Below are 13,753 nucleotides of genomic sequence, written 5' to 3'. Positions count from 1 at the left end.
TGCAGAAAAGGAACATTCACACCCAGCATATCAATACACTCAAAGAAAACATAGATTGAATTCATTAAATATTTATATACTGTATCCTAATATGGAATCTTATAATCTTCCATTCTTGCAGTCATTAGAAACAAATTAAGAACATCCTTTTACTTCACCTTACAGGCAGTTTCTATAATCCCGGTTCCTGCAAAAGGCTGTCTGCTATAAACTACAAGCTACAATCTATGTCCTCAACAAGGTTTCATAGCTTCACAACGGATTTAAATTTCAACACTTAAAAAGAATAGACTTGTGGGCTGAGAATACAGCTTAGTGGTAGAGCACTTACCTAGCATGTATAAAGCCTTATGTTTGATTCTCAGTATAGTAAAAGAAAAAGAATAAAAAGCAGACACAAGCTGGGCGTGGTGGCGCATGCCTTTAATCCCAGCACTCTGGAGGCAGAGGCAGGCAGATTTCTGAGTTTGAGGTCAGCCTGGTCTACAAAGTGAGTTCCAGGGCAGCCAGAGCAGAAAAACCCTGTCTCGAAGAACACACACACACACACACACACAAAAGCAGACACAATGACACATGTCTTTTTGTTTTTTTATTTATTTTTTAAATTTATTTACATTTCAAGTGTTAGCCCTTAACCACCCCCTAGAAACCACCTATTCAATCCCTTCTCCCCCTGCGTCTATGAGGGTGTTCCTCCACCCACCCACCTACTCCCGCCTCCCCACCCTCGATTCCCCTACACTGGGGCATCTATCAAGCCTTCATAGGACCAAGAACCTGTCCTCTCATTAATGCCTGACAAAGCCTTCCTCTGCTGCATATGCAGCTGGAGCCATGTGTACTCCCTGGTTGGTAGGGCACATGCCTTTTTAAAAACTATTTTATGTGTGTGTTGTTTTGCCTGCACATATATCTGTGTACCACATATGTGCCCAATACCCACAGAGGCCAGAAGAGGGTATTGGATTCCATGGAGCTGGAGTTACAAATGTTTTTGAGCCACTGTATGGGTGCTAGAAATTGATCTCAGATCCCCTGGAAAAGAATAACCAGTGTTGTCACCTCCTGAGCCACCTCTCCAATCCAATTTTTAGACTATACTAGTACACTGAAATAGGCCTCTGGCCTCTTTTTAGCCTGGAAGCTGATGTACTACACCATAGCAAACTCCTGAACAAATTGTTTACAATGTAATGGTGCTTATTGTTTGACATGGCATTGGGATTTTGTTTTACTTTTCAGGCATTAGAGGTTGAGCTCAAGGTCTCCCATATGTAGACCCTCTACTGTGATGTATATACGCAGCTCTATATTAGAATTATTTGATTTTTTAAAAGATAAGCTTTTGCTATGTTGCCTAAGCTAACTCTGAACTAGCCAGCTCAAGTGACCCTCCTGCCTCACACCATTTCCCTTTTTCTCTTCTCTTCTTTTTCTGTTGTTTTGAGGGTGTGGGGGGTAATCTTTTAAAACAATTTTTGAAAATTATTTCTCTGTGTATATGCTGGGGGCAGGGGCATGGCATGTGTGTAGAGGTCAGGTTACCAGGCTCTTACAGCAAGTGCCTTTACCTGGGCAGGCACTGCAAGAATAGGGGAAACCCTATTCTTTTTTCATCTTCGTTTTGGTTTTAGTTTTGTTTTATTTTGTTTTGTTTTGTTTTGTTTTTGCTTCAAAAGCCAAAGTCTCATGTAGCCCAGGCTGACCTTAAACTCCTGACCCTCTCCCACCCCATCTCCACTTCCCAAGGGCTGGGATCACAGGTATTCCATAATGCCCAAGTCTCTTTTTTTACAGACAAGAGTCTCACTATGTAACCCAGGCTAGCCATAAACTCATGATATTCTTGTCTCAGCCTGCATCAAACTCCAGTGTAAGTGAAGATGACTCTGATCCTGTCTCCAGCTCCCAAGTTCTGGATCACCGTGTATACGACTATACCTGCCTAGGGAAACCTTAAACCCCTACCCCCACCTCACCTCCACTGCTTGGGGCAGAACCCTCAGCTTTGTGCATAGTAAACAAGCAGTCTATCAGTAAGGTACACCCTCATACAAAAATATGTGAAAATAGTACTTTTTTTTTCTTCTTAGTAATGCTATCTCATTACTTAATTAGTAGGATCCACTTTAGTAACCTAATAGAAACACTTTCCAATAGGACCTGATTTCTTTGATACATCAGAGTATCAAGACAGTAATTCTTACTGAAAGACAACTTTTTATGACAATATAATAAATCACAAAGAGTCAACAACTTCTTTGGCTTTTTTTTTTTTTTTTTTTTGGTTTTGGTTTTTCGAGACAGGGTTTCTCTGTGTAGCCCTGGCTGTCCTGGAACTCACTCTGTAGACCAGGCTGGCCTTAACTCAGAAATCCGCCTGCCTCTGCCTCCCGAGTGCTGGGATTAAAGGCGTGCGCCACCACGCCCGGCTTCTTTGGCTTTTTAAAAGGACATAATTAAATGAGTCAAGTATATAATACAAAGCCATATTTAAGAACAATTCTCTTTTATTCTGATAGGACAAGCTATCTGTAGAAAATAGTGACTTGATGTGGAGTCAGTATCTATAAATCTCTCCTAGAAAGATTGGGCATGGGGGCGGGAGGGAAGAGATGGCTCTGTCAGTCTTAGAACCTGAGTATAGATGCATGAACTCAAGTAAAAGGCTGGATATGGTGGTGACCTATAAGTCCTGCTATGGTGAAAAGAGATTCTGAAACAGGGGGATCCCAGATCCCAGCTCAATGGCCCGCTAGCTTAGCACATTTGACCAAAGACACAATAAGACAGATCTTGTCTCAAACAGAAGGTGAAGGACACCTGAGTAAAGGCACTTCTTTAGCCTTCATATGCACACATACACACACACACACACACACACACATACACACAAAGAATGAAAAATGTCGGTTTTATAAAGTTTCACCACCACAAGTATTAAGGGGTTTAGCTAAGAACTTTAGTATATCTGGGGAAAACTCAATTCTTTTATTCATAACAACTAGAAATATGGTAAAAAAAAAAATATTTCCAAGGTTTAGATCCTAACCTAAAGCCAGAAGAACAAATAAGAAAAGTTTCATAAAAATAAAAAGCCAGTAATGAAGCCAGCAATGGTGGCAAATGCCTGTAACTCTATCATTTCAGAGGTAAAGGTAGGACGACAGCAATTCAGGACAACCTCTGGTACACAGCAAGTCTGAGGTCATCTTGGGCTACAATGACACATTGTCCCCAGCCCATTCTCCCTACAATCCCAGCACTGGGGAAGCCCAGGAAGGGGGATCTAAAATTTAAAGGAAGTCTAGCTATACAACAAGACTCTAAAAATTATAACCAACACTGGCATGTTGTGGGCATTGCTGTCCACAACAGTGATCTCAGCACTTGAGAAGTAAAGACAGGAGGATCAGAAGTGCAAAGTTATCCTCAACTCCATCATGGGTTTGAGTCCAGTCTAAAATCTCATATCAAAAAGATTTAAAAAAAAAAAAACAAAAAAAGCATAAAGTCAAATTGAGCACAGTGGCAAATACATGTAATCCCCGCTACTCATGAGGAAGAGGCAGGAGAATGGCCTGAGCCCTCATGTCCAAGACCTTCTTGAGCAACAAGAATCCCACTCTTAAGAAATGTGTGCATGTATGTGCTTAAAATTGAAAATACATCAGACTCTACATATTTTTAAGAATTAGAGTTAGAAGCTACTAAGTAGTATACAGGCCTAGACTTACAAGTCAAAACCAAAGGGACCTCTGTATTGGCTAATTGGTATCTGCTAAAATGAGGTAGACAGCAAGCCAAATGAGACCAATCTTTTCTATAATTATGCAAGTTTTCTGTGAAATGAGTACACAGAAATGAGCAAACGAAACTGGGCACAGGAGCACATACTTGTAATCACAACACTTGGAAGGCAGAGGCAAAAGTTCAAGGTCATACTCTGCTACTTAATGAGTTCAAGGCCAGCCTAGGGTGCATAAAACTGTCTCAAAAATATTGAGAGACAGAGACAGAGACAGAGACAGAGAGAGAGAGAAACATGAGTAATTGAAACCATCTAGAACATCAGGACATTATCTGATCTAAAATATGTGTGTGTTCCTGGTTAGTTTTTTTTGTTTGTTTGTTTTGTTTTTTTGTTGTTGTTGTTGTTTTTTAAGATTTATTTATTTATTATACGTAAGTACACTGTAGCTGTCTTCAGACACTCCAGAAGAGGGCGCCAGATCTTGTTACGGATGGTTGTGAGCCACCATGTGGTTGCTGGGATTTGAACTCTGGACCTTCGGAAGAGCAGTCGGGTGCTCTTACCCACTGAGCCATCTCACCAGCCCCTGGTTAGTTTTTTAATAAGACTTTAAACTGTGGAATGAGAAATTATAGAACTCTGTTAGAATGCAAATGATTCTTATCCATACACATGCAAATGAATTTTCTGGTTGAGTATGAATCACTAGGACACACATTCTCATTTTCACTTTTAGTGCTTTTCAAAGTTGGGTATCACACAGCTCACACTGGCTTCAAACTCATTATGTAACCCAGGCTTATCCTGAACTCTTGATCCCCTTGCTTCCCCCTTTAAGTGCTAGGATTAACAAATATTATCACATCTTGTTTTTGTATTCTTTATTTTATATCTGAATGTTTCCCTGAGTTTTATTAATTAATAAAAGCCTTGATACAAGTTTTGTTTAGTTGATTGGTTCTGCAGTTCTGGGAATTAAACCTTGGGTTTTGTGTATGCTGAACACGTAATCTACCAAAGAGCTACACCTCAGCCCATACTCAAGTCATGTGTGTGACAGCCACGCTTTCAGTCTGTAAAACTTACTTAAATAAGACAGGTATAACAGCACACACCTATAATCTCAACACTAGAGGCTGGTGCAGGAGGGTTGTGACAAGTCAGACTATGTGCCAGGCCATCCAGACTATGGAGCAAGAACCAACCACCAAACCATCAAACAAACAAACATATAATAGTTATATCTCTTTGGCTTACACATTAATTTGGATATTTTTATCTGAATGAATGTGTCTAATATTCTAAAGATTTTTTAACACTAATATTTAAGGTAACTAAATTCTCTTTCATTTTTCTGAGAACTAATTGCTAGTGTCTGGTGTATGCCTGTAATCTCAGCACACAGGAGATTGAGATAGGATTATGTAACTTTAAGTTTTTTAAATCCTATCTTTAATGGTGGTCCTTAAACGCTTTAACCTCTTTTATTGCCCACCACTCACCAGAGGTAGTGGGAAAGAAAGGATGCGGAGGGTGAAGTGGACCTGTTTGGAAAGGTTCTTTGGAGCAACTCCATCTCCGCTGTCTGGAAATCAGCAGTTCAGTTCAGAGGTTAGCAGGCAGCGGTAGCTCGAACCACTCACAAACATTTCACAGATAAACCAGCAGTCCAGTTCTATACAGAGTCTGGTTAGCTACTGTGGTAACACAACCTAGCAGAGACAGCCAGCCTCAGCCTTGGCTCAAGTCAGCAGGAGGATCAGTAGGAACACCAGGAGAAGTTCTTGGCTGTGCGAAAACTTGAAACATCAAACATCACATGTCTTCCACATGCTTTGCCTCAGTACAGCTCTTGCCTCAGTGTGGGCATCCAATCAGCCCGGTCCGTAGAGTCCCAACAAATGCAGCTCAAATACTCAATGCAAGGTGGACCAATACGTGTTTGTTAGTAGCAAAGAATCCTTCATTACATGTCCTTTCACATGCTTGCTTTAGCAGAACATCTTTTCTCCTATGTCTGCTTCAGCAAAACGTTCCTTCACGAGTCTGCCTTAGTCTTTCTTTCATCTGTGTCTACTTCAGGAAAACATTCCTTCACGTGTTTGCTCCATCAAAACACCATCCAACACAACTGACTTTCCAAAGAACCCTTAAGTTCCCACTTCAGGATTATGTACTAAAAGGTCAGCGGAGATCACCTAGTAGGACCCTCTCAAAACAAAGTCAGTATCAAGTACTCAAAGCTAGAGGCTAAAGCCCAAAAAATAGAAAGCATAACACATCAAACATATCTAGTGACTGCTTTTTCTGTGTGTGTGACTGCTTAAGTACATGCATATAATCAACAATTGATAGCATATTTTATGGTCAATTAAGAATACAAATAATGAAATCTTACCTGTCTGTAGTATTTTTCATATACAGGATTCCCACTTGACAACTAAAATAGAAATGAATAGCAATTATATTTTATTCAATAACTTCTTGTGATATATAGTTGGCATTCATTCTAAAGATATTTGAAAAACAAAAACAAGATGAAAAGATCATTTTAGAAAGGTTGTTTTGGGGAAAGGGGTTTGTTCTTCTTTGGGGACAAGGAGGAGAATGAGTAAACAGTCAGGTTACAAAGAAACAGGAGAACAAAGTCATAATTCTAACCAGAAACCCATATAACAGAAGTCAGTTTAGAGCTCTCTTCAAAATGCCCACCCTCTACCCAAGTATCCATGGTACTTAAAAATCAATTCAAAATCTACTTCAATAAAGTAATCAGCAGAAGGCAAGGGATGCAATACAGAAGGAAAGCACTTGCCTAGCATATAAAACGACATAAAATTGTGACCACAGCAACAACAAGCAATCTGTGGTACACAAACTGGAGTACTGATGATGATCTGATGTCACCAGACTCGAATTGCTTATCTGCAGGCAGTGCCACTCATTCCACACCCCCGTTCAAAGGGTTCCTTGTTCAGCTAATGAACATAATAGCTCATCTGCAAGGCAGCCTCAAAGTATCAATGCTCAAATACTCAGGTCTGCCTGTACAGGAATACTGAGGAATGTTCAGGGCAAAGCAGGGCATCTAAGAAAGTTCAAGAGTGACAGGAAAGTAGGAATTTAATTATGGTAGGAAGAAAAGAGGGTGAATCTACTTAGAAATAACATGTATGCATTCATTTAACAAAGCTCAGCTGCATCTGTACAAAACAGGAAGAGGCATGGACATGGTGGTTGGTATATGCCTATGTACCTAGCTGAGGACAGTCTGACCTATACAGCAAGACCATGTCTTTCTCTCACACACATACAAACAATAAAAAAAAGAAGGGATGAACAAGAGATAACAGTATAACATTTTGTAGAAGACAATTTATAAAGAGCACCATTCATTTGCCATAGCAAACATGGTATAAGTTAAAGAAATGAGGATACAGAAAGGAAAACAAAGTCAAGAGTGATTGTGTGTGTGTGTGTGTGTGTGTGTGTGTGTGTGTGTGTGTGTGTAAAAAGATAAGAAGAACCTAGGGAGTAACTTAGGGTATAATTTTAAATAATACAGTAGACAATCTGAATGAAAAAAAAGGAAAAAAAAAAAAAAAAACGGAGGTGAGGGGGAGGAAGAGCATGAGTAGAAATAAACATGCACAGTGTGGAATATATACTGCGTATAAATCAATATATACTCAAGATATATTATGTGTATACCAGCATGTACACATATCCCATAGTTTCTGCTTTTCCACAAAACAAAAACAAAAAAGAAACAAACAAACAAACATTCTTTGATTTCAGTTTTGGGGGACAAGGTTTCTCTGTGTAGTTCTAGCTGTCTTGAACTCACATCCACCTGCCTCTGCCTCCTAAGTGCTGGGGTTAAAGGTGTGTGTCATCAGTTTCAGAGTTCATTTCTGAGACAGAGAAAAAAATCAGAATACAAATTCCAGTTTTCCTACTCCGAGCACCACCATGCTTCCTAATATGCCATGGACTGCCCAGGAGAGTCTTCATTCACAATTGGTTGTCCTAGCAGCTCAGTCAGGCCATTATTATTTGTCTCAGATTTCTCACATTAAGAGATGAACTATTTTATTATTCATTACACTAAAATAATTAATATAAACCCAGATGGACTTAGTATACTTTCAGTATATACTAACTCCTAGCCACGGTATATGCTAACAGGGGTTAAGTGTTGTAACAACTTAAACAATTGACAGCATTTGAAAGACGAGTGGTAATTCCATTTTGCTGTCTTGATTCTTTACAGATTCATCAGAACACCTTTCTTTCAAAGAAAATGAGCAGAGACATAGAGATGGCTCACTGGGCAAAGAGGCTTGTTGAGACGCCTGACAACCTGAGCTTCATCCCAGAATTCACATGGCAGAGGAAGAGAACTGACTTCCACAATCTGTCCTCCGACCTCCACATGAGCCAGCACATGCCCCCATCAATATATAAATTAACTTATTTTTAAAAAAATTTTAAAGAAAGAAAACCAAGCAAAGACTCATTAAAAGATATATCCCCAGACACAAGAGACATGAATTAACTTCTTTAATGTCTTGTAAAATAGAAGAGTTTGCCAGTAGTGCTGTTAGCTATTTGGTAGAGTGGCTAGAAAAGTGGCATGTGCAGTGACACAGATCAGCTGGCTACCAGCTTGTCAGTGGGAAAACGTGTTAGGAACAAATCAACACTGTACGAGGAGCCCAATGGTCTGAAAATTTGGTAGTTATTTTCCTATTCTTTGTAAAGTATACTTATAATTACCTGTTCTGCTGTTTGGTAACCACTGTTTTATTATCTACTATGAGCCCTTTCAGGAGCAACAAGCTAAAAAAAAAAACAAAAACAAAAAAAAAACAAAAAAACAAAACAAAACAAAAAAACGCAAATGCAGGAAACCTTCAAGGCCGCTTACTATGGAAGCTTCAGGGTCACAGTTAATGCTGAATGTCAACAGTCACAAATGCTTTTATATAGAGACAGTTGAAATGTTATGGATAAAGCTAGTATTGGATACAAAATACTTCAACATGGCAACATAACAGGTTCACCATCAGATTTTAATAGCTGGAGTCTTTATAAATGTTTAAAGTTGCCTTATAAATCTTGCCTAAGTGTCTTAGTGGTAAATCTTTTTAAAACTAAGTCCTCCAAAACTTGACAATATATTGTACAAAACCAGTTGGAAATCCTTTCTCAAGGATTAAAGTTCAATTAAAACAATATGAGACTCTGTCTTAAAAAAAAAAAAAATGTGGGCTGGGGAGATGGCTCAGTGAGGAAAGTTTCATGTGCATACATGGGAACCTCAGTTCAAATCCCCAACACCCACATAAAAACCGGGCAGGTCATCATGTGTAACTACAAGCCCAGCCCAGCATGAAGGAGAGACAGGTGGATCCCAGGAGGTTGCTGGCCAACCAGCCTAGAGGAAATGGAGAACTTCAAGCTCAGTGGGACCCTGTATCAAGGGAACAAGAGAGAAAGATACTAGACATCCCCCCTCTGACCTCTGCATGTACAAAGACACATGCACATGAATATATCACACACCCACAACACACACAAATGAAAATAGCTGCAAAAGAAACTTAGCTTTTGAAAAATAGCAACTACCAATTTTATTAACAACTTTTGCTAAGACAGTAACTGCAGATTTCACAAGCACGGGAGAGTGAACAAAATGGTGAGAAGTAAAACAGAACAGAAAATTTCATTCTGGAATTCTGTAATTTGCTCTGGAGTTAACTGCAATAATTCCATAAAGAGTCTTTCATTTTTAACTGGATAAATTTCTATTCTGTACTAGAAAGGAGTAAAATATAAAATGTATACAAAAATCAGGATCTAATGATAGAACATGTGAAATCATCATAAACAGAGCACTTATAATCTCCCACTTATAATCCCAGTAACAGGGAAGTTGAAGCAAGAAGATGGGTTCAAATTCAAGGCTGCCTAAGCTACATAATATCATGGCCAGCCTAGGCTATAGAGGTGGTAACCTAGCTTTAAAAAGAAAAGAAAACTAAATGGAACTATTTTACTTATCTACCAATACAATAAACTAGTCTGATAGAGATATCCCCCAAATGTGTAGAATGTTAAATATTTGTAGCACTCCCTTTTCATTCTTAAAAATGTCCCAGTTTGAGGTTTTTAAAAAAGGATATGATTACCAACCTAAAGGCAAATGTCTGTTTTAAAAAAGAAAGTAAAGATTATGAGGAGTTGATTTTACTGAATTGGCATCAAAGGGATTTATATATGATTAAAATCATACATAAAAATTCTGCGCTCCAAGACAGGCAGTGGTGGCACACACCTTTGATCCCAGCACTTAGGAGGCAGAGACAGGCAGATTTCTGTAAGTTCAAGGACAGCCAGTCCTATACAGAGAAACTCTTGTCTTCAACCCCCAACCCTCCAAAAAAGAAACCCCTGAGCTCTAAACTGTACCTTATTCATCATCACAACATAGATTCACTAGTTACTGCAAAAACATATAAGAAGACAGCAATTTATTAAGGTGATTAAAGTACACCCTGTGTCAATTACTACACTAATGTGATTATAGGTGAGAACAGAAAAAGTCATCCAAATTGCCACATCACTCATATTAAGCAAGATGAACCAAGAATGTTTTTATGTGCCTCAGTAAAACCAGCTTCTTGTCATTGTTGCTAAACTAAAAATATAACCACTTATTCGATGTTAGAAAATCACACATCATCAACACAAATATGGAAAAGGAATGACTAAAGTGTTCACAGAGATCATGCATGGTTTTTGTGCATTCTCTGAAGATCCTTTATAACAAGAATACTTACATAGTCAGAATGAAACAAGGTTTTGATTTGGGAAATTTGGGAAAATAAAGATCTAAAAATTTAATTGTACAAAATTGCATATGAACCTTTTTAGCAACGAAGTGAAATTTCTAAATCACAGTTGTCTACATTAAAAAAAACTAAATTCTGTTGTAAATTAAAAGCAATATTCTTTATCATTTTGACATGTAAAAAATTTTTTTTAAAAGTTGCAACAGAGGCAGACAGATCTCTGTGAGCTCCAGGCCAGTTTGGTCTATAAAGAGTGTTCTAAGACAGCCAGGATACATAGAAAAACCCTGTCTCAAAAAAAAAAAGTAAACTGTTACAAATTACTACACAGTCTGTATGTATGTATATATGTATGTATGTGTGTGTATATACATACATACATACATACACATTTATAAAAAAATTTTCAGTTTCTTTCTGTAGGTGTGTGAGTGGTGAGGCTATACTATATACATGCACTGTTTTTCCCAAAGACTGGCACATTGCTTCTATGCTTGCCACATCTTTTCATTATAATAAAGGAGGGTCTAGTTGGGAATATAGACAAAAACAAGAAATAAAGGGAACCAGACTAGAAGTAGAACTATCCCTATTCACAGAGGTTAAGATCTTTTTATAAGCAAAGTACTAAAGGATCCATTAAAATGAGCAAAGTTACCAAGGTTGTAAGATATAAAAAAATCAATATAAAAAATGACTGTAGTTTACGTACTTACAGTAAGTTTGAAGATAAACTTAAGAAATAAATTCCATTGGCAGTAGCATCAAAAAGAATAGTATACTTAGGAGTAAATTTAACAACTATGAAACACAGTTTCTGGGGCTGAAGAGATGGCTCTGTGGTTAAGAACTCCGACTCCTCTTCCAGAGGTCCTGAGTTCAATTTCCAGAAACCACATGGTGGTTCACAACCATCTGTAATGGGATCTGATGCCCAATTCTGGTGTGTCTGAAGACAACAACAGTGTACTGGTATACATAAAATAAATAAATCTTTAAAAAAAAACCAGTTTCTGAAAAACTATTAAGTCATTGTTGAGTAAAAATTTAAATATATATAAATAAAGCCGGGCAATGATGGTACATGCCTTTAATCCCAGCACTCTGGAGGCAGGTAGATCTCTATGAGTTCAAGATCAGCCTGGTCTACAGATCAAATTTCAGGACAGCTAGGACTACACAGTGAAACCCTGTCTCAGAAGAAAACAACAGCACTGCACTGTACATGTTTAGACATACAGAAATAAATAGAACAGAATTCTGAATTCAGAATAAATTCATCATTTATGGGATGCTGCACCACAACTAAAAGATACCAACAAGCAAAAATATGAAATTGGATCCTTCACATCTGATACGAAATTTAACTCAAAGGACCAGAGAATAGATCAGTGGGTAAGGATGTGTGTCTCTAAGTCTAACAACCTGAGTTCAACCCCTAGAATCCTTATGGTGGAGAGTGAAGACTAACTCCCGTAAGTTGTCTTTTGACCTAATACATACATACATATGTACATACATACACACACATGCATACATATACAGACACACATACATCACATATACATACACACAAGTAAATGTTTTTTAAAAAATCTTTTTTTAATTAGCTAAAAATGCATCAACCAAGGAACCATATAAAACCTAAAACTTAAAAAAAAAAAAAATCTCTTGGACAGGTGTGATGACTCAACCCTTTAATCCCAATACTCAGGAGTCAGAACCAGAGGGATCTTAAATTCCAGGCAAGCCAGAGTACACGGTAAAACCTGTCTTTAGAAAAAAGTGTGTGTTGAAGATGGACCTGGCCCAGGATTCTCAGACTTGAATCTAAGCAGAAAAGGAATGGTGGTGCACATCTGTAATGCTAGGTAGACCTTAGCAGCTAAAGGCAGGAGAGTAGAGGATCAGGAGTTGAAGGTTATCCTCAGCTATAAAACAAGGTCAAGATAAGCCTGGCCTATGCAAGGCCTCGTCTCTAAAAAGAAAAATAAAGTGACTAATGTCCACACTTGGGATACTAAGGCAGGAAAATCATGATTTTGATGTTTTTATTCCTGATTTCAAGCAATTCTCCCCTTTTTAAAAAAAAAAAAAAAAAGACCATTTCAAAACAACAAACTGTTAAGTTTTTATTATAGGAATTGGGGACCTAAAAGAAAAAGTTTTGACCACCTTAATCCATGAATACTGATACTACCAAAATTCATGTGTTAAGGAAAAAAAAAAATCAGTCATGAAAAGCAGTGGAAATGTAAGAAAGCACATAGACATACCAAGCACAAAGACAAGCCAGGACATTTCAAGCAAGTGTGGCTCAAAGCAGAATCACCAGAATCAGTTTTAAACTGTTCTAAAGTACCAGATGGTCCAGAATCTGCCCACAAGGGGCCATGCATAAAAGTATGACAAGGGGCGGCGGGGGGACTTGGGGAGGGAGAGAACAGACTAAGAACAAAAGCAACAACACAGACTACAGAGAAGATGCAAACTAAAACATTTCAGTCTTCCTCATACTCACGTTTAATGCCAATTCATAATAAATAAAATTTAATAAACTACAAGTGGCCTTTGTAACCAAAATAAATATGCTTAACTTAAATCCTTCTAATCAGACTAGGCATGGTGATATGCCTATACAACTCAGCCCTCAGAAGGCTCTTACAGAGAACCCAGATTCAGTTCCCAACACTCACACAGTGGTTCACAACCATCAGTAACTTCAGTTCTGGGAATCTATTCCCCTCATCTAATCTCCATGAACACAGAGCACACTCACACAGTGCTCATATGTACATGTAGGCAGCAAAAACTCTCAGACACATAAAACAATTTTTTTTAAAAAAATCGATATCAGGGCTAGAGATAAAATTCAATGGTATAGCACTTGCATAGCACACATAAGAAAGACTTTGGGGTCAATAGCCAGCAATGAAGGAAAAAAATATAAATCTGGCAAAAGCTCTGAGAGAAAGGCTATAAATTTTAAACATAAAAAACCTAAACAGGGAACTGGAGAGATGGCTCAGTGGTTAAGAGCACCAACTGCTCTTCCGAAGGTCCTGAGTTCAAATCCCAGCAACCACATGGTGGCTCACAACCATCTGTAATGAGATCTGGTGCCCTCTTCTGGAGTGTC

General features: G+C 38.3%; 1 protein-coding gene across 3 annotated transcripts in view; it reads right to left on the bottom strand.

The window, feature by feature from the left end:
- The window catches only part of Eps15 (epidermal growth factor receptor pathway substrate 15), a 97,658-nt gene that overhangs the window by 71,643 nt on the left and 12,262 nt on the right, over positions 1 to 13,753 (bottom strand). For all 3 annotated transcript variants that reach the window (XM_021160620.2, XM_029476001.1, XM_029476002.1), the window contains exon 2: positions 6,156 to 6,197. In XM_021160620.2, coding sequence (XP_021016279.1) covers positions 6,156 to 6,197 — 42 coding nt within the window. The remainder of the gene's footprint in view (positions 1 to 6,155; positions 6,198 to 13,753) is intronic.

This window comes from Mus caroli, chromosome 4, assembly GCF_900094665.2.
Source record: "Mus caroli chromosome 4, CAROLI_EIJ_v1.1, whole genome shotgun sequence".
Classification (NCBI taxonomy): domain Eukaryota; kingdom Metazoa; phylum Chordata; class Mammalia; order Rodentia; family Muridae; genus Mus; species Mus caroli.
This window is presented reverse-complemented; position numbering and strand designations above follow the sequence as displayed.